Genomic DNA, 21,822 nt, shown 5'->3' on the forward strand with positions numbered 1-21,822 from the left:
ATCCAAATTCTACAAGAACTCTTTATAAACACTGTATAATATTTTTATTTATAAATATCCTTGTTTATACATAATCAAAGTAGATACATATACAAAGATAATATATTGATAAAATTAAGAATCTGTCTGAAAAAAGCAGAGTACCAAACGTTAACTTCTCATTACTTATTCATTTAACCAGTTGATTAACAATCCTATATTACCTAGGCATCTCATTCAAATTGAATAACTCTTGCAAGAAGTTCTTAGGCACGATAGTTTAGCACATTATTACACTGCATTACTAGAAGGAATAAAAAAGGTTAATTCGAGGTGGAGTGCCATATTATTACTACACATTAATAAAAGATCGGACAGATATAGGAAAGCCTAGGTATCTAATTAGATGTTAGTGGGCACACGCCTTTCTCAGCGATTCGAATCACCAATGTGTAGTAACCATAGATATCACAAGAAATAGAGAAATACTTAAGGGGAGTCTACCGGGTATTGCATCGTCGAGCGGGACATATAGGAAATCCCATGGAAATTTTAATGCGGTCAATTATTGGCTTCCCTAATTATTTTAGAGAATAATTCCATTTAGGTTTATTGAAGAGCACTAAAACCCACATTCAAAAGAATAACTTTAGATATTTTTGATTAGCTCGTTTACGAGTTATCGCCGATTTCTTTTTAAATATTTCTCCTTTCTTATGTCCCTGTATTTACTTCAGCACCAGTCAAGGTAAAAGATAACTGTCAAATGAAGTTGTCATTTCAGAAATTTGTCTATTTAGTATTTTATTATTATTATTAAAAACTCATACCTACATCGAAAATATTAGCCATTAATTACACTACCGAAGAAAAAGTACTGATGATTAAATGCTATTATCAAGGAAATGGTTATCAAAAGGTGTCTACAATCGTGTCTACAAAAAAAATGTACAATCGCAAGGAATATCCAGAGATTTAAGACCAAAGATACCCTAATAAATAACTGCAGATGTGAAGCAAGGCAGGAACAAAGAAAAGATGCAAGAAATGATACCGACTTGGAAGTTTTATTGTGCGTGGAAGAGAACGATGGAAAGATCAGCACAAGGAAACCTGAGGATGAAATAGGAATAGATCACACTACAGCGTTTCGAATTTTGAAAGACATAAATACTATTCCTTCAAATATGAAAAGCACCAAGAGCTACGACATGGGGACGAAATACGGCGGCAGGCGTTATGTTTTGATATGATGGAAAGAGCAAACACGGATAGGGAATTTTTAAAAAAAACATGTTTTACTGACGAATGCACGTTTACCTTAAATAATGAACCCAATGTTCAAAATTATCGATATTGGAACAAAGAAAACCAACACAGGTTTGTCGAAACAAGGACGCAATATCCACAGAAAGTAAATGTTTGGGCAGGGATATTCGGACACAATATTATCGGGCCATTATTTCTTACGCGAAATTTAAATGCAGAATATTATTTGGAACTACTCGAAAATCATATTTTACTTGCTTTACATGATGCCGCTAGGGAAAATCAGGAAGTTTGGTACCAAATGGATGGCTGCCCGGCACATAGTACCCTGGCTGTTCGGAAATATTTAGACAATAGTTTTAACGGAAACATTATTGGCCTAAATCATACAGTAAATTGGCCAGCAAGGTCTCCTGATATTTCGCCAAATGATTTCTTTCTCTGGGGCCATTTAAAAAACAGGATATACAAGGATAAAAAATACCCAAATCTAGACGAGTTAAAAAATGTTATTTCTGCCGAATGCAATAGAATTTTAGTTTACCAACTAGCGAATGTCAGAAGAGAATTTTAGATCAGAAGAGAAATTTAGAATTTAGAAGAAGAGAATTTTATGATCACCTGGGTTATTGTCGAGCAGTCGATGGAGGAATATTTGAACATCTTCTTAAATCCTAAAGTTCTAACAATTTAATAGTACCAAAATTAATAAGTTATTGAATATTGTAATAATACTATAATAATTAACCTTGTAATTGATTACTTTATTTTACTTTAATTCATATTAATTTGTATTTATAAATACATCTTTAAGATTTCCGATGTAGGAATGAGTTTTCAATAATAATAAAGCACTAAATAGGTAAATTTCTGAAATGACAACTTCATTTGACAGTTATCTTTTACCTTGACTGGTGCTCATAAGTAAATACAGGGCCATAAGAAAGGAGAAATATTTAAAAAGTAATCGGCGATAACTCGTAAACGAGCTAATCAAAAATATCTAAAGTTATACTTTTGAATGTGGGTTTTAGTGCTCTTCAATAAACCTAAATAGAATTATGCTCTAAAACAATTAGGGAAGTCAATAATTGACCCCATTAAAATTGACATGGAATTTCCTATGTCCCGTCCGACGATGCAACACCCGGTATACCGTACTGGCTCCTACATCATACCTTTTCAATATTTGGTTTCTAGTATTTGAGTTTATAATTGCATTGGCGAGGGTCGGACTGGGTCAGAGGGGCCCGGATGGTATTGTGATGAGGGGCCCGGGTGGCTTTTTTGCTTATTTTTTGTCTTATGTTTTAGACAATTTTTTCTTATTGATTTGTTGTTAGTGTTTGACATCAGGGAAATATCCGTAATGCAATGGCAACCAAAAGGTAAATATAATTTTTTAATCCAAAAATAAAAATTTCGGGATATAATCAGAATATTACCGTCACTTTTTCAGTTTCATTTCTATTTGAGAATAAATAATGCGAATATCTCCAAAGCGAATATCTCCAACAAAATAATGTTATTGAGATGAACCAAAAAGGTAAACTCTTGAAAAAAGATGCACCTAGATAAAATAATTTTTAAACTTCTTGCATTTTTAACATATTCCACAGGGCGTTCCAAACTTTCATCAAAGAACAACATTTTGTGTTCCCTCGACCTTTTACTGACAGATGGGAACTTTCATTTTTAATTTAGAAGGGTATATTAAAAAGTCAAATAATTTAGCTACAAATTTCTCAAAAGATCATCGGTCCACTGGAACATAATATATAAAACTTTAACTAAAATACATCAAAATTTTAAGGTGCCTGTTTTTAGCGCCGGTGAGTGTATAAGTATTAACTGTTGTTTTAGCCAACGAAATTATGACCTAAGATTTAGTGTTTTGTGGTGAATTAGTGTTTTTGTTTTGCTGTTGTAACACCAAAGGTTACAGCCCCCCCACTGAAATATTTATAGTGTTATTAACATAAAATTTGTCAACCAAAAATAAATTCAAAAATTGATTAGTTAAATTATCACAATTTATTTTTTTCTATTTGACAGTTTTATCTTTATAAGGAAATAATATCTATATATTTTAGCCTTTATAGTAGTAGCGGAATGTTTAATTGAACTTAAATTCGCAAAAAGAACACATCTTGTAAAGATACATTTGCCAGCTTAAAATCACTCTACAGGATAAGGCAAATTAAGTGGATCAAAAATTAGGAAAAATGATAAAAATCTATTCATAAAAATTTTTGCTTGTTCTAAAATTGCTAATCCAATTTATACTTTTCCAGATCTTCAATCGTTATTAGGAAAAATGATAAAAATCTATTCAAATAATAGAAATATTTTGTTATACAGTAGGTCACCGGATTCTTTATAAGATGAATCACTTTTTTATTATTGACATTTTGAGAAAAATGCATTCCTCATAAAAATTTTTGCTTGTTCTAAAATTGCTAATCCAATTTATACTTTTCCAGATCTCCAATCGTTTTAGAGAAAATTTAAAGAAACATGAAAATATAGCTGTGAAAGGGTCATAATATTTATCAAAAAATGTGCTACTTTAACACCAGCAAAAAAGGTGATGTTAATTAAATTGAAGACTTGAAGTAAATAATGTTCTAAGTGCCAAAATCATTTTTTCTAGATAAACAACATTTTTTGTTATAGTAAGGGTCGGCATTTCTGGTCTTGGGTGCCGGTTTTCATGTGTACGAAGAGCACGGCCAACACGCTTTGTAAAATAAGATGTACTGAATAAAGACAGAAGGCGAGTATTTTCCCAAGCGCATGGAATCTATCGTCAGATTAAGTAGTTATGTAATAAATACTTCGTATTTTTGCTTACTCCGACTTACTAGATTGCCATAGCGACTCACTCCTCTACATGTAAACGCCGACCTAAAGGTTCGTTTGCCAGCAGGGTATAACAATGTATAAGAACGGGCGGTGTCTCTGTTAAGAATTTTTTTCAATACAGTTTAATAGCCGTGACAATTAGTGATTTATATATATTGTTGGTTGTGGCACTTAGGACATTTTACAAATAAAACATGATAAACCGATTTTTTGGCACTTAGAACATTATTTACTTCAAGTCTTCAATTATTATTAAATTAATCATAACCATCTATAAAAGAATGAAATCCAAATTTTATTACCATATCTTTTGATTTTTAAGGAAAAAATCAACCATATTTTCATGTTTTTTCCAATTTCCTCTAAAACGGTATAGAAATTTGGAAAAATATAAATTAATAATTAACCATTTTAGAAGAGTATAATTAACCATTTTAGAAGAAGCAAAATTTTTTATGAAGTATGCATTTTTCTAAAAATGTCAATCATAAAAAAGTTTTTCCTCTTCTAATGACAATCCTGGAACATACTGTATAGAGTGATGAGTCAACGGATATTAGAAGCAGCATAGCATAGTGTCAAAATTACTAAATTCATTGAATAAAATTTAATTTTTAGAATAAAAAACACTAAGTATCTTTAAGTAGGTAATGTTATAAATAAATAATTAATATAAAATTAAATTAGGAATTTAAAGTAAAATTTATCTAGCAGTAGAAATATTTTAATTTTAAGTCAATTTTTAAATTGTTAACTATATAGTTACTTTTATATGGTTTACTTCTCTGCTAATTAAGATATAAGAACACTTAAAAATACTTATCATATTTTAATGACTTTTTTAACCATTGGTCGTCGGTAAATGCCAAAAGATTCGATAATTATAATTAAAAGGAAAATAAATAAAAAAATACAGCTCGTTGCGCGTTGGCAAAACTCATATAATATAGCTTGAAACAACCGCTAGGTCATTTCAGGTCCCAGTATTCCTGATAGTGGCCCGAATATGTCGAGCACCTGTTATGTCATCCACGTAACACCATGTCCTTGCGGTGTTGCAAACTCTTCTTCATCTTGGCCACAGCTTAGTCAGCAATAAAAAAGATCTTCCTGGATTTAAGTAAGAACAATCTTCGGATTGTCACGGGGTTTTTAACAGGACACTGTCTCCTCAATGAACACCTCAGTAGATTGAAACTAAGAAGAAACGGCGAATGCAGATTCTGTGGGGAAAATGGGGAAACACCAGAATACCTCATCACTGAGTGGGCCGAGACGACAACCATTCGTGCCATGAACTTTGGTACGACTGATATTGGAGATGGAGAACTACCCTCTATAAAACCGTCCCAGATACTGGCTTTTGTCAAAGCCCTGGGACTGTATGATGAGTTATAACTCAAGAAAGGCGGACACAATAGATCTGTAAGATCGCAGTGATTAACCCCCCCCTCCCACTCATTTTAAAATTCTAATCAGCAATAAGCAGATTATTGTTATGTGTTTTAGTGGGTGTTCCTGACACCATTTTTGACGATTCATATCTTATCGTATCTGCTGTTCTCCATCACCCACCATTTTTGGGTGAAACCCCCAACCCATTTTTACTGCTTTATTGATAGTTTGATGGGATGAAAAACGCCATTTTGTTCTCTACATTTTTATTTTCGGGGTACTAGAGATATTAAGTGTTCTAAAACATATGTATTTTTTGTCGTAAGGTGGTAGTTTTTTTAGACTCTTATATTTCTGCTTCCCTTTTATTACCTAATAGGTTATAACAACATATTGACATATAAAATTATATAGAGACTATATACATTTATCCTAACTAGCAAAGGAGTACGACAGGGAGAGGCAATATCCTCAAAGCTGTTTACAGCAACACTAGAAGAAGTCTTCCGTCAACTAGACTGGACCAACAAACGATTAAAAATAGATGGAGAATACCTTAACTATCTAAGATTTGACGATAACATAGTCCTAATTGCCAATAGTCCTGAAGAACTACAAGCACAAATTAATAAACTAAATACAGCCAGCAATAAAGTGGGCCTCAAAATGAATCTAGCAAAAACTAAAGCAAGGAACAACGAACTAGTGGAAAGATCATTCTAATAAATAACACTGGTAGATGAATGTATATATTTGGGAAAACTAATACACGGCTCGGGATCTCTACTACTAGAAATCAACAAAAGAATTAAATTAGCATGGAGTACTTATAGAAGAATCTCAATTATATTCAAATCTAGAATGCCACTCTATATAAAGAAGAAAACATTCGGCGAATGTGTACTACCAGTCATCACCTATGCATGCAAGACCTGGACACTTAAAATGAACATCATAAAGAAACTGCAGGTCGCACAACGCCGAATGGAACAAAATATTTTGGGAATAACCAAGAGAGATTGTAAAAAAATAGAGTGGATACGATAAAAGACCCAAGTAATAGATGTCATCCAGCACAGAGATAAATTCCTCAAATAGCAAGGGTCAGGATACTTGGCAAGAAGAACGGACAAAAGATGGACCAAAAATTACAGCATGGTACCCACGAGGAATTACGTGGCCTAGAAGAAGACCGAACCTGAGATGAGACCATGACATTAGGAAATTAGAAGCCCAATGTAATCATCACATTAGAATTAACTCATCCATAATTTCAATTTCATGTGATTGGTTTCAGTATCTATTAGCACAACCAAATACAAATTCTTTGAAGCTTTGTATTCTCTCGACAATCCGGCAACATTCTTAGCGCCTCCTGCGGAACTTCTCCCTGTCTTTGCTACTTCTTCACCATCAGGGTCTTCCTGCAGCCGGCCTGCTGTCAGTCGCGTGGTGATATTCGCTGCAAGAAGCGTCATCCTAGCTTTCTTTGACCGCGAACGGTATAAAAAGATCGATTTTCAATGTCATGATCATGGTAGTTTTTTCGAATATTTTTCAGTGACGTTTTCGGTACGTTTTGATGACTGTGACCGGTGAACGAATGAATTACACTGATGAGAAAGTGAGGGGTTGGAACTTTAGAGTTTCAGTGAGTAGATTTCTTCTTCTTGTTTATTTTTATTTCACTTCTCAGTTTATTAGTTAAAATATGAAAAAAATTATATTTTTTAAATAAAAATAATTTAATTTTCTCATTAGAAGTGACACATATTTACAACAAAATTAAAATGTAATTAATTTCAAAATTAATACCGTATGATCAAAAAAAAGGCTTTAAAGATGGCTGAAGAATCTCTAGACGTCATTTACTAAAAATTGACATAAAACCTGTCAAAATTACCACTAATTACAGAAAGATCTAAAAATGATAGAACGTTTCCAGACACACTAACCAATTTCCTAAAAAATATTTTTAAACTATTCTATTTAAAATTTATTTTTACTCAAGATAAAAATAAATTACAACCTTCTTAAGACTAACTAACTTGACTTCTAAGACAGTAAGCGCCATTAACAAATAAAGAAGACGTAAGGGCCAAGTAATGACGTGAAGGGCTTGACCTCGCCAAAATTACGATAGATTGTCATTCCTCAGCCGTCTTTGACGCCGTTTTTTTATTGTACGGTATTTCACTTTGCGAATTAATAAATATGATTTGTTGCGCTAATAGAGCTGATAATTATCATTATAAAACAGAGAATTAGTGAATCGACATCTATTTTTATATATAAAAATATTTTCCATTTCAAAATAATGTTGGATAAAAACTACGTTCATTTCGTCATAAAATACAATGTGTTTCATTTGAAACAGTATAAAGAAACTATAATATCCTATTTTTGGGATACATAAATTTTAAAATAAATCCCTGCGTTTACGGTCTAATGGATTCACACGAAATTACTTCAAAAATCGGTCCAACATTTAAATTGATGAATAGATATTTTTATATAGTTTTATAACATTTACAATTCTGTACCTCAGAGCCAGAGTATGTTAAGTCCAAAAGCTTTGTTTTTCAGTATAGCGATTTAATTAACTTCATACCAGATTTTTTTAAATTTTTAAATTCTGTTTTTAGTAAAAGTTGTAACTACTTTATAATTAAATAAGGTTTGGTCACAGGAATAAGTGCCATAATGTAAACTTTTCCTTTCGTTTTTGTTTGAAATAAGGGACTTAACATAGTTTTCTATCTAGAAAAACTTAAAATTTTGGATTTAACAACCATATTAAGAGCAAAGGTATGGACTTAAAATATTTACAGTGGACATAATATGGATGTTAGATCAATGGAAAGGGCAAAAATACTACCTAATTAATCATTATACTTAGTTTAATGCTTAAATGCTTACAAAACATATAAAACAGTTTATTCCTTTATTATAAACAAATATTTTTATTCGTCGTCTCCGCTTCGTTCATATTCCAATTTCTTGTAAAAGTCGTGAAATCTTTTTGGCACCCATTTAAGAAGTTTTTGTAAGTGGTTATACTTTTTTGCAGATATTGGTTTAGAACTCTCTCGAATTGGTGGAATTTCCAAAGGAGTGTAATCATTTGATTTGTTTCTTCTGTGAAAGTCGACTTCCAAAAAATCTTTATTAAAATCGGTTTTGTAGTAGAGAATTCCAGGGTTGTTTCTCCTAACTTGCAAGTGAACTGCATGAGATATCAGAAAATCGTTTCCCGTCATATCTTTTTTCTTGTTGATGTATGGTGCAGTTGATCCCTCAAACAGATGTTTAAATTCTTTAAAATCATATTGTTCCATATTGACCACATTAAATTGTTTTTTTGTTCCACATAATCGGACCATCTGCTGCCAATCCCAAGGGGTTACAATTTGAAATTGAGGAAGTTTTTTTCTTTCACGCTCAATCGTAGAGTGAACGACATCAGCCTCCAGGTGAGTATGCCCCCTTGCTAGAAACTTGTGATTAACAGCAGTGATGTTTGGTCTTATACGAAGGATAAAAAAATAACACATTATCATTAGGATGTTCCTATTTTGACTTGGACAGTTGTCCGACCAGATTGTTATTTCCTTAATTTCTTCTGAAACGTTCTGTTCAACCCATTTTATTAGACATGATGCAACTTCATTTCCTCCCCGACCGGCTACACTTTCATCCCACATCATGCAGAAACTTTTTTCACAGGTTGCATCTTGGATAGTTAGGTTATACGTCCATAGTTTTAGAGAGTAAAAGCTCTGTGAATTGTGCAAATCCGGGGTCGGTAGACATTTTTGGAGATCAATCATAATAACTTTTGCTTCTAATAAGTTGTCCCTGGACTTTTTTTTATCTTCTGATTTCATTTTGTATCTGTTAGTCGTATCTGCCAGATGTTGATCGTATTCAGTTTGTAGCTTCTTTCTTATATCAAGTGATTCCGCCTCGCGAATTTGAAGCTGAAGTTGATCACATAAGTCACAGGTATCGTTGTCTGGGCTCTTAAATGAATAGTTATACTCATAGTTGAAAATCTCCGAGTATAGCCATTCTTTTGCAATACTTTCGGGTCCAAAACCACGTTCTGTACATTCTTCTAAGTAAAGTCCGTACATTCTACTTATATTCAAATGATTTCCAAGGTACTTCTTTTTGGTTCTTTCCCGAGAATAATGGGATTCGTATGTTGGAAATTTTGAAATATGGTTTCTAACATTTTGGCGGACTTCTTCTGGGATCTTGTTAATAGATGGATGTCTTCCCCTTTTATCAGGCGTTACAATACCTCCTTCTTTTTTCTTTTTAATTGCAGTATCTACTGTTTGCTGTGAGATGCTAAGGGTATTTAAAAAAAACTTCTTACAAACTGTTTCTTTTTTTCCTTCTGTATCAAAACTGTAACAATTGGTAAAGATTCTTTTTCCTCTCCTTTCGCCGGTCTTCTCTCTGCGTCTTTTTATTGGTATTTGTGATACCATAGATGCTATGTATTGTCTTCTCATATCTACTGTTTTTGATGGACTCCAAAAATTAGAATGTATCATTTGCCGACGTTCTTCTAAAATTCTAGTTCTACAGGAGAGTTTGCAATTGTCATGACAAGGTTCTTTTAGGGACTTTGGGTTCATAACTCGACTTCCACTGTCAGTTTTGTATTCTAACCCTGAATACCGTTTCTTTTTTGTAATATTCTTTTTCCAACTCATTGGATCTGCTTTTCTTTTACGACTTAACATCTTCACTGCTTCTTGGTTTTCATCCTCGTCAGGTTCGGTGTCATCGGAATAGTCGGGGTCTGCTATATCATCATCGCTATCAAAATCTACAAATTCCCTCTCAGGAGTTCTATGTAATAATTGTTCTTCATTCTCAGCACTTATGTGGAAAACTTCGCCTTTACTGGGATTTTGTATGTGATCGTCCATAATATTTTTTAACCCTTCATCAGAACTATGTACCACTTTTTCTGGGATATTATTTAGCGATTTTTCGGGAGTATTTCCTAATAAATTTTGTATAACAGCTGTTTCTGGTACAAAGCGTGACTGTTGCAGCATCTGATGGCATAAAAAACTTAAAGACGGAATAGCACGTCTCATGGGAGATGTACTTTCCTCTTCATAAATTTCTAAAACAAAAAAAACAATAAATAAACTTTTTATATTATTATATTTATTATAGTTAGGTATTAGTGGACCACCAATAGTGGACACTAGAACACTGAATTTAGATTAAAACTACACCATACAACAGGTATTTTGCAGGTACTTACCTAATGTTTGTGTAGAACTGGCTTCTGCTATTTCAATATTGGAAACAGATTGGACATTATTTGTTTTATTTTCTATGCAGTTTTTTACCATTTTACTTGTCCGAGAGGACCACGGAACACGTGAAGTAAAAGGCATTATTTTAAAAAATGTGATTTAACAACAATGTAGGAGGTTAAGTATGTTAACAGGTGGAGCTGACATTTCAAACTGACGTGAATCCAGATGCAAATGTGAGGTTAGTGAGACTTAACATTGTTTGAGTCCAGCAGACCTATGGACTTAACGTAGTTTAAAATCAAATATTTCCGTTAGTTTAAAAGATTGGTTAAAATAAAAAATACCATAAAATGCAGCACAAAATTTTAAGTCACTTAATATATTTAGCTAAAATTTGGTAAATTTGGACTTAACATAGTCTGGCTCTGAGGTACAGAATTATTTTTCGATTTATTATCTGTTATAGAACTATTTTTATAGTTTTCTAAGACACATTTTTATAACTTTTACAGTTATTTTTTTATTTATTATAAAGTTTCAATATTTTTTTAATTTAAATCACATGATTAACATTAAAAAAAAATCACTTGATTTAAATCACGATTTAAATCATGCCAACCCAAAAGTAATACTTTTGTGACGTTTGAAAAAAACCTTTCTTTTGTCTGTAAGAAGGCAAACATTTGTATTCTTACAGTGCAATGCAAGGAATACCCATAGGATTTTCTTGACGAAATAAAACATTTAGTCTAAAAATGTCGTATTTCTAGAACCCCTTGGTATAGATTGAGCGTAGTATTAAATTTAAAAGTAAATTTGAAATCAACCGAATAAAAAACTATAAAGTATCATACTTAAAAAATACAGCTAAAAAATAGCATGAGAATCGTACCTTTAGTTAAATAATTATCAAAAAAACTTACCCTATTCTGAAACTATATTTAATTTAACTCCTTTTAATTAACTCGAAATAAAAAACGAAAATTATTTCCTGCAGTCTTCTAAATCGACATCTTTAACAGAACTTGACGTCAGGTGCATTTAAAATAATTAACCTAAAAAACGAGAAAATGTGACAAAAAAACTATGCCATTACCATATAAGATTGCTTAGAGGTAATAGGAGTGTGTTTAGTCAATTTACTTTGTACTAAAAAGGATTAAGTTATTCTGCATCGGAAGAAATGGAATACGTAATTGTTCGAATGAAAATTCTATTAATCTAACATTTCTATGTCACATCGTTTAAAAAATAAATACAACACTGAACACAGACAATACGTTTCCTATCGTTTATTTTTCTTTTTTAATCTTTCTGATAATACCAAATCAAACAAAATATTTTAAACTATTAGTCTTTTACCTATTCATTATTATTATTAGGATGCCTATGGGCGTTATTATCCATATTGGAATGTACCATGATTGAATTGGAATACCATACAATTAAAATAAAGCGGCGTCAAAGATGGTTGGGGCATGACAATTGATGATAATTTTGGTGAGGTCAAGCCCTACTCTTTTTATTTTATTATGGACGCTCATTGCCAGCTTAAGAGAAAACAAAAATCAGTCAAAGTCGCAGTTTTTGAGATAAAAGAAAATATCAAGTATGGGCGGCTATACGTGTCCCCCGGCGCCAATTTTTTAAATTATCGTTACTTTTTGGTGTTATTCTTCATAATGACGAGGTGGCTTTGGTGATTATTGTTGTGTACGATTGAATATAGTTCTTAGTGTTGAAGATTGTGCAAAAGTCATTGATTTTCCGAAATTATGAATATTCAATTGGTCCTTGAAGAAGAATGGGAAAACATATCACAATATACTTGCATCCATATTAACAGAATGAACCGACGCGGGGAGGCACTACAAAGTAAAAGAGCAATAAATGCATTTATTTATCTAATTTTTAAAAGCTTTTTGTTTGAACACTTAGTTATTACAGTGCTTTTTAATATTCTCAGATCTGTTAGTGTTATTAATATTTATTAAAACCAAGCCTGTATCGTTAATTTTTAAGGTTTCTTAAATTTTAATATACAGGGTTGTTCACCACATACGACACGGAGTATTGTAGCTAAACGATTAGATTTTTAGAAATTGTAAGTTTTGGGTTCATTGAAGGACTATTAGAGCTACAATTTAAAAATATTTTTACAAGATACGGAGTGTCCCAAATAAATAAAAAATATCAACGTTGTATTTTTTTAAATGAAACACCCTGTATATCATTACATTTTTAGTTTTTACGATTAAAATAAAGGTAAATTTGATTAACGTTTATTACACTTAAACCTTATCGTTTTTAAAATATTTTCAATTTTGTGAAATTGCAGTAAAAATTTTAAGGCTTCATTTCTCCAAGGGTATCAAAGTTTTAAATACTAAATATTTACTGAAGTTTATTTATTAATCGGTTATTGTGTTACAATAATAAAAATTATACTACCTTATACAGAGTGTCTAAAAATTTATTTTAAATAATTACTAGCTTTAAACGGCAATAACTTTTTAATTTAAATGGAACCCTCTGTATATTTTATGAGAATCAGATGCACAATTTAATTGTCTATCAAATTCTATTATACCATTTTTTACCTATCTCTTCAAGTTTCCGTGGAAAATGCATTTTCTTGCAATTTAGAACTCATTTATCAATACCCATGGAATACTTTCATTTTAGATTATTTTTAAATATGTACCAAATTTTGAAAGAGTACATATTCTAATATTGTCGATATAGTTCGTTTATTTCATTAAAGAGTAAAAAAAAACTGTTTAAATATTTGTTAAAGAGGACCAATTAATATGATGCCAGTATTCAAACTACATTAATTGACTGTTTGCGTTAATTAATAATAATTGATTCAAATACTAAAAAACCGAATTTTGTATGTGACAGACAGTGTGGGAAAAAGTAACACTTTAAAACTGATATTTCATTTTTTGACAAATGCTTTTTTATAACAACAGAAACGATCATTTTCATAACTTATTATATTGATTTCTGATTCAAATCCATATTTATTTAGAATAACTTATTAACGAACACAATTAAGTATGTAATTAATTATTATTTGGGTGGAAATAATGGTGGTATATTTAATTAATTGTATATTATTTTATAAAGATTTAAATAGTTTTCTTTTTACATACAAATGGGCTAGTAATATTATCGTTTCGCTAAAAACATTAATATTACTACCCTGGACATTTTGTTCATTTGTTGCTTTAAAAACAATTTAAAATGTCAATATTCCATGTGTATAATATATATATTGATAAATGAGGTCTAAATTATAAGAAAATGCATTTTCTACGAAAACTTGAAGGGATAGGTAAAAAGTGGTATAATACAATTTGATAGACAATTAAATTGTGCATCTGATTCTCCTAAAATATACAGGGCGTTCCAGAAATTGTTTAAAATAAATTTTTAGACATTCTGTATGAGGTAGTATTATTTTTATTATTGCAACACAATAACTGATCAATAAATTGACTTCAGTAAATATTTAGTATTAAAAACTTTGATACCCTTGGAGAAATGAAGCCTTAAAATTTTTATCGCAATTCCACAAAATTGAAAATATTTTAAAAACGGTAAAGTTTAAGTATAATAAACCTTAATCAAATTTACCTTTATTTTAATCGTAGAAATTATAAATGTAATAATATATAGGGTGTTCCATTTAAAAAAATACAACTTTGATATTTTTTATTTATTTGGGACACTCTGTATCTTGTAAAAATATTTTTAAATTGTAGCTCTAATAGTCCTTCAACGAACCCAAAACTTACAATTTGTAAAAATCTAATCGTTTAGCTACAATACTCCGTGTCGTATGTGGTGAACAACCCTGTTTGTAGAGTTCTAATCAGTGTCGATATGACTTTATTATAATAGTCACCAAAGCTACCTTGTGTTATTAAAAAATAACATCATAAAGTACAACTATCATGAAAAAATTGCAAATTTTTGGTGGCAAATTCATTTTGCTCTTAAAAATTAATCAAGGCATACATGAGTCAAAAAGCAAAAGTCAAAAGCAAAAAAGCATTTTTGTTATTTTCGTGTTACATCTAAAACTTTTATTTCCGAACTTGTTAAATTAATTTTTCAAAAATGCGTTAGATTTTTGTTATTTATTAAGCTATTAACGACTTTACTTTTTAATGCTTAACGACCTCCTGAGCAAATCACGTATGTACAATTACCATGTCAAGTTATAATTTCTCTATAAGTTCCGGATATTCAAATTTAATATTACGATGGAGTTTGATAAAATCTCAGTTAATTTATAAGTACATAAAATGTACAGCGAGGGGTCTCTCACCGCAGGGCTCTGTTTTATCGCCAGGTTTATCAGAATGTTGCAATATTATTTTTTATATTCCGTACGTACACACGCAATCTTGACATACCCGTAGCATATACATTTGGATTAAGTCATTTGCTGAGTTTTATTACAAGTTTTATAGAGGGATAATTTTTTTAATTATCAAATGTGTCATTAAATGTTAAAAGGCGAAGTGTTGATAACATTACACTAGCAGTTATATTGCTTCTCATTATTAATGAGACGCAATTATTATGTCATGAAGTTGAGGAGGCAATTTTCCATTTTTTACAGCTTTACGCATTATATGACTTATTTTAGTATTGATTATTTTCTATTAATAAAAAATACTATACATACAGGGTGAGTCTGAAATAAGTGCAAATATTTTTAGGGCTGGTAGATCTCGATAAAACAAACATATTTTTTCTTTACCGTTTTTCAAATAAATCGAAAATAGCCGAGATAATTCACTTTGAAAATTTCCAAAAAAAGATTTTTTGCTAAATTTTGAGAACCACTGGATCATTTCTGGATTTTCTTTCTTGTAAATTTAATCTACTACCTGTTGCCATATTATCAACAAATTATGTTTTGTAACTAAAAACTAAAAAAAATTCAAATTTTTAGCTCTGCTGTAAAAAATGTCAACTTGCCACATTTATTTATTTATTTCTTAACATTGTCATTCGTCTTGATGCTTTAGTTTCGTATATTTCGAGTTTTTAGTTTAAATAAATAGTGTTGTGATACTTTAAGCTTAAAATGTTTACTAGCAGACCTTGCAGTCGAACATTGTTTTCTTTAGAACCTCTTTTAGTGCGAAGCGTACAAGATAGCTTAATAGCCGTAAAAACTCATCGCAACTTTATTAAAATATTTTTAACGTGAAAGCAGTAGTAATGGCCCTTTATTTTCCTTAAGTGCTGTTAAGAAGGTGCGTTTTGTTGATATAAATAATAATAATAACTGTTTATATATGTATAATTAATTTATTTTATTTCCTAAAATATTTTTATTAAAAAAAATATGTCAGAGTCGGCAACGCTGTGCCGGTCAAGCTTAATTATGTGACCAAAACTTAATTTGATATGAACTATACATGTATTAATAGACAAATGAAAAAAACTGTACTGCTTGCTTCGCAAATAACCATAATTAATGAATTCATACTAACAATAATTATTAATAGATTTTTAATTTTACTGAAATATGATAGAACCACATGATCAAAAATAAAAAACGGCGTCCAGTTGGTTTGGAAATGAACATCGATGACATTCGCCATATAATTTAATATTGGAATATCTTATGATTGTACGGGTTCGTCAAAGAAATCAGCAGACGAGAACTACGTTCAATTTTGTTTTTGTAAAAAAGTTATCTGTTAACTGCCGATTATTCGCATAGTGTCTGTTTCAGTTTGCTCGCATTCAGTTTTGAAGGAAAGTTGTGCTTGTGTCTCGACTCTTTTATTAGTATGTAAAGTTCGTAATGCTTTGCCTCGTAGTCATAAATTTGAACTTTAAGCTACCTCTATAGCTAAGATTCGGCAAAACGCAAACATCAGATTTCCCTAACGGACTACAAAACTTTTGAACGCGGATTACTTCATGCTAAAGAACATTTAGTTAAATTAAAATTTGAATGATATAGATCCGTACACGGCAGAACTGGCACCGGGATGTAGATTCACGAAGCTTGATGTATGCCTCATCTGCTTGATGTCTAATCCTTTGGGGTTAGTATATTAGGCGTCCTGCGTTGCCACATGGGCTAGAAAGTATTCACTTCACTTGATTCAAAATACCTCGTAATATGACTATATGAAAATCTGTAATAACTGTTATAAGATTTATTCTTTCAGTTTAATTGAAAATAGCTGGAAAAATGTATTAGTGTTTGGCAAAAGTAACTACAGTGCTATACAGGGTCCGGCAATAGTGCGTCGGGCATCTGTAGCTCATAGAATAAAATACTTGAGAATTTTGTTTTAGTGCAAACCTAAAGTATGTACCAGGATGTATTTTAGGAAAATATTTTAACTTCTATAGGGTGGCTCAAAAAACTGTGAGTGGACCTAGATTATTTTTTTTAAATGGAACACCCTGTATATTATTGCATTTTTGGATTCCTTTCAGATCACTTTACATACACCTAAGATATAAATAAATATATTTCGATAGTTTCAGAGATATTAAAAAATAAATCAAAAATATATATTTTTCAGCCCTTCTTAAAATAATTATTAAAAATACAAGAACTGTTCTAAAATCAAAACTATATTAGGTATTTACTTTAGATGGTCTATTCTTGCTATAAATATGGTAATCGTAAATCCTACAGGATGTTCAATATTCTACGTCAAACTTTCTAAAATATAAAATATGTTTTCTTTGTTTTTTTTTAAATGGAACACCCTGTATATTATTCTTTTATTAGATGGAGAGTGTAAAAATGAACATTTTTTGTATTTAGAGTATTTCAAAATTCTTAACGGTTTCGCAGATACACGCAGTATTATTTCATATGGCGCTTTCAATGGTAAAATACGAGAGAAAAATCATTGGGTGGCTTTGATAAAAATTTACTGTGGAAAATGCCATATGAAATATCAAACTGCAAATATCTGCGAAACCGTTAAAAATTTTAAAACACTGTTAATACAAAAAATGTTCATTTTTTAATTCTCCGTCTACTGAAAGAATAATATACAGGGTGTTCCATTTAAAAAAACGAAGAAAAATTATTTTATATTTTAGAAAGTTTGGCGTAGAATTTTGAACATCCTGTATAATTTACGATATTCATATTTATAGCAAAGTAAGTACAGACCATCTAAAGTAAATACCTAATATAGTTTTGATTTCAGAACAGTTCTTGTATTTTTAATAATTTTTTTAAGAAGGGCTGAAAAATATATATTTTTGATTTATTTTTTAATATCTCTGAAACTATCGAAATGTATTTATTCATATCTTAGGGTTATGTAAAGTGATCGGAAAGAAATCCAAAAATGCAATAATATACATGGTGTTCCGTTTAAAAAAAATCATCCAGGTCCACTCACACTTTTTTGAGCCACCCTATAGAAGTTAAAATATTTTCCTGAAATACATCCTGGTACATACTTTAGGTTTGCACTTAAACAAAATTCTCAAGTTTTTTATTCTAGGAGCTACAGATGCCCGACGCACTATTGCCGGACCCTGTATAATTAAATTAATTTTTGTCATTTATTGCGTAGAAAAAAAATTACTGGAAACTTATAAACACACATAAGAACATAACTTCTTACCAGAATGTGGGTAATGCAGGAGTTAGCAATGTTTGAATAAATTGCACCGCTAAGAAATTTGAGGAAAACTAATCTAAGGCACTAAATTTTTTTTAAATTTACCGGGAAAAGTCTAAAATGTAAAATTTTTAACAATTTTTTTGCAAAAAACTCATGAGGGTATTTCTGCCCGTTCAATATGTAATATACGTTCCAGTTAAAATACTCACACTTATTTAAGAGACACCCTGTATAATACTGGAATTAAATTCGTGTAGGTGAAGGGAAAAGTTAAATCGTTAAATTTCTGAAAATTAACTTTAACTTTTTTATTCATTGGGATATTTAGAATAATTGAGTACATAATTTCCGTCATTCAATAAGCTTGTTAAAAACTTAAACGACTATTTTTTGTTTGATTTATTTAACAATTTGAAATAAACAAGAAAAATAGACAACACCGTGAGATAGATCAAGCGTTTTGGTCTATTAATCTAAATAATTTAAAACAAATTATTGGCGGTTTCTAACAATTGTGGTTTGTAGGAAGGTTATAATATAATTTCTTCTCTCTACTTTCATTTTCAGCAGCTTTTTAATAAAAGTTTGTTTTTGTTTGGTGTTTAAACGGTTATTAAGTTTTATTCCGAGGATATGGTACCCTGTTTGCAAAATATACTAATCTCACGTAATTAACTATACATGGTTTTGACATGTGACATCTGTTTTTGGTAATGTTGGTTTGAACGAAAAAGTATATAGCTAGTGGGTGTTGCTTAACTTTTTCCAAAGACCAGATAAGATGCAAAATAATAGTAGAAAATAAAATTATTGAGCAAGTATTACAGTTGAGATTTGAGATACCTAGGAATAGATATGTCGCACTATCACGATCCAGAGAAGGATATTAAAAGCAACCAAACAAACAGAGCGACGGCCATGTCAGGATGCCTGAGGCAAATTGTACGGAAAATTGTATAAGACCTGCACTAGACCAATAATGACATTTGGCATAGAAATCCGAGGAAAAACAAACAAAACCAAAAGCATGTTAAGAGTAGCTGGAATGGGGAACCTAAGAACCATAATGGGGAAGACCAGATGAGACAGAATTAGAAACACAGATGCTAGACAACAATGTGGAATACGGTACGTAATAAGATGGGCTAGACAAAGCAAAGGATAATGGTTTGCACACGTAAAAAGCATCGATGAAAACTGGCTAACACGCAAAGCTTTGGAAGGGAAACCATCTCCAAACAAAGATGGAAAGACAGCTGGCAGTCCACCTCTCAAGAACTCCAGAGGCTTACAACTAACAGATCCACAGATCATGAAAATAAAAAACATTCTGCTAATAACTCAAGGAATAATGGACATAAATAAAAATATTGACTCCTTTTATTAAAGGCGGCACAATTTCCAATTCCCAATATCTCTATTATCAATTACTTTTTGGTTTAAAAGAATGCTTTAGCAAAGTCTCTGAAATTTATATAAAGTTTCTCAGACATCATATTATATAATTACTTTATTTTTTATTGCAATACGTTTCAACTGTCAGAAGGTACTTAACAGTGAATTATTAATATGCAAATTGGATAAATTGCATATGGCGATAATTAATGGACAAGCCGAAGTCGTCTTCCTGTAATTTTATCCATCGTTCATTATATAACAATATATGACGGTTTTTCTCTCAGTAGAAGTTTAATTGGTTATTATAACAAGTTACAAAAACTAATATTATGTTTTCAAACCTTTTTGAAACAGAGGAAGATCCCTATTAAGGTCGATTCTCACTATACCTTCCATATCAGCTCCCTTCTGTTTCCCTTCCGTTTACATAAAATATTATATCATGTTAATGAATAGGACAATGCACACTATCCGTTCTATCCGTTCTTTTTTGCTAACTCCTGCGTTTCCCTTCCATTTCATATCCTTTCCTTCCATACATTTTTTTGGCGGACAGACTGAAGCATATCGGAAACAACGTTGTCGCATTACATTATTTGTACCAGCTCTATTAAAATTTTGCTTATTCTTTTACTTCTTAATTAAATCTATTACCTTTTTCCAGAGATACAAATTTTTAAAATAAAACTTTTGTAAGGATATAAATAAATTGTACAATAAAAAGTATGGAACTGATACGGAATGGAAGCTTACGTAAAGCGTCAATACAATAAAAAATACGGAACGGATATGGAATGGAACCGGAAGGTATCGTGAAAATCAACCTTTAGATGGCCAGACAACAGATTAAAAGTTAAAATCAATTCGTTACAAGTAAAAAAATATTGACGATTGAGAGAGGCCTATGTCCTGCAGTGGACTTGTTAGGCTGATAGGTGGACCGACGATGATCAGCATTATGTTGATATTTAAAAAAATCTTTATTTTTGTAAAAATATTTGTATTTTTTATTGAAATATTTTGTCGAAATTACAAATGATAGGTCTTGTTTATTTCTTTGTAATAGTTCGCTAAAATCTCATTATTTCGGTCAAATAAAAAATCACAAATTTGGTTTAGTCTTAAATTAACAGTCTTTGGAAACTAACAGAATAAAATTGGCACACGTGATTAGGGTAAAATCACGTCCTTTTTATATACAGGGTGTCCTCCGTGGACATAGAACTACTACGTATTTTTGGAATCAAAATAAGTTGATTGGACAAAATTTGCCTCTATACAAAAGTGCTTTGTTTGTCCGTTAGAGGGTATCAAATCTTTAAGAAAATAAACACATTTTTTCAGATTTTTTAGGAACCATTATTCCGACTTGAATAAGATTCTGGGTGTCTATGTTTTGTTAAGTGCTTTAACATTTGACTTTCATAAAAATCAAGAAAACGTACGGGAAGGGTAAAAACTGCCCCCATTCCTACATAAATTTAAGTATAAAATATTTTTCAACTGAACCGACGACCGATTTTTTTTTCACAAGCTTTTTGCTAAGTGCTTTTCAAACTTCTTCTGCTTTCAAAATCTCATTCAAATCGGGATAAAGGTTCTTAAAATATTTAGCTTTAATTCTTGTTTTTTTAAAGTTTGATGTCTACTAAAGGACAAACGAAGCCTTTTTGTATGGAGGTAAATTGTGTCCACTGAACTTATTTTGAATCCAAAAATACATAGTGCTATGTCCACGGAATATTGAGACACATTGTATAAAGAATGCAACTTGACCTAAAGAAAATTATATTATCAGTCAAGTCATCATCCGACCTATGAACATTGAAACATAGACACAAGAATTTATAAAAAAGGTAGCTGAAGATATATGAAGCAAGGTATGATTGAAATATCACAAGAGGGTAAAGTGGATAAGACTGAAAACCAACAGGTAAAACTTACGTGATCTATACAATTAAATTCCTCAAATGGACCATGGGTCA

General features: G+C 31.0%; 3 protein-coding genes across 7 annotated transcripts in view; 1 reads left to right on the top strand and 2 right to left on the bottom strand.

Annotated features, from left to right (window-relative positions):
* Positions 1–21,822, bottom strand: part of LOC115887309 (beta-hexosaminidase subunit beta-like) — a 274,263-nt gene that overhangs the window by 16,184 nt on the left and 236,257 nt on the right. For 3 of the 5 annotated variants that reach the window (XM_030906701.1, XM_030906705.1, XM_030906706.1), the window contains exon 1: positions 11,723–11,854. The exons of 1 other annotated variant lie outside the window; for it this stretch is intronic. The gene's annotated coding sequence lies outside the window, so the exon portion shown is untranslated. Of the gene's footprint in view, positions 1–203; positions 223–11,722; positions 11,855–21,822 lie in introns of those variants that run through there. One more of the 5 variants, XM_030906704.1, reaches the window with a different exon arrangement.
* The window catches only part of LOC115887303, a 187,092-nt gene continuing 172,230 nt past the window's right edge, over positions 6,961–21,822 (top strand). The window contains exon 1 of the mRNA XM_030906696.1: positions 6,961–7,159. The gene's annotated coding sequence lies outside the window, so the exon portion shown is untranslated. The remainder of the gene's footprint in view (positions 7,160–21,822) is intronic.
* Positions 8,251–11,225, bottom strand: LOC115887308. The gene is made up of 2 exons (XM_030906700.1): positions 10,802–11,225; positions 8,251–10,657 (listed from the first exon to the last, which is right to left on the bottom strand). The coding sequence occupies exons 1-2, from the start codon at positions 10,935–10,937 to the stop codon at positions 8,472–8,474; spliced, it is 2,322 nt and encodes a 773-aa protein (XP_030762560.1). The 5' UTR covers positions 10,938–11,225; the 3' UTR covers positions 8,251–8,471.

The sequence above is a fragment of the Sitophilus oryzae genome, unplaced genomic scaffold, assembly GCF_002938485.1.
Source record: "Sitophilus oryzae breed Bouriz unplaced genomic scaffold, Soryzae_2.0 scaffold_562_pilon_pilon, whole genome shotgun sequence".
Taxonomy (NCBI): domain Eukaryota; kingdom Metazoa; phylum Arthropoda; class Insecta; order Coleoptera; family Curculionidae; genus Sitophilus; species Sitophilus oryzae.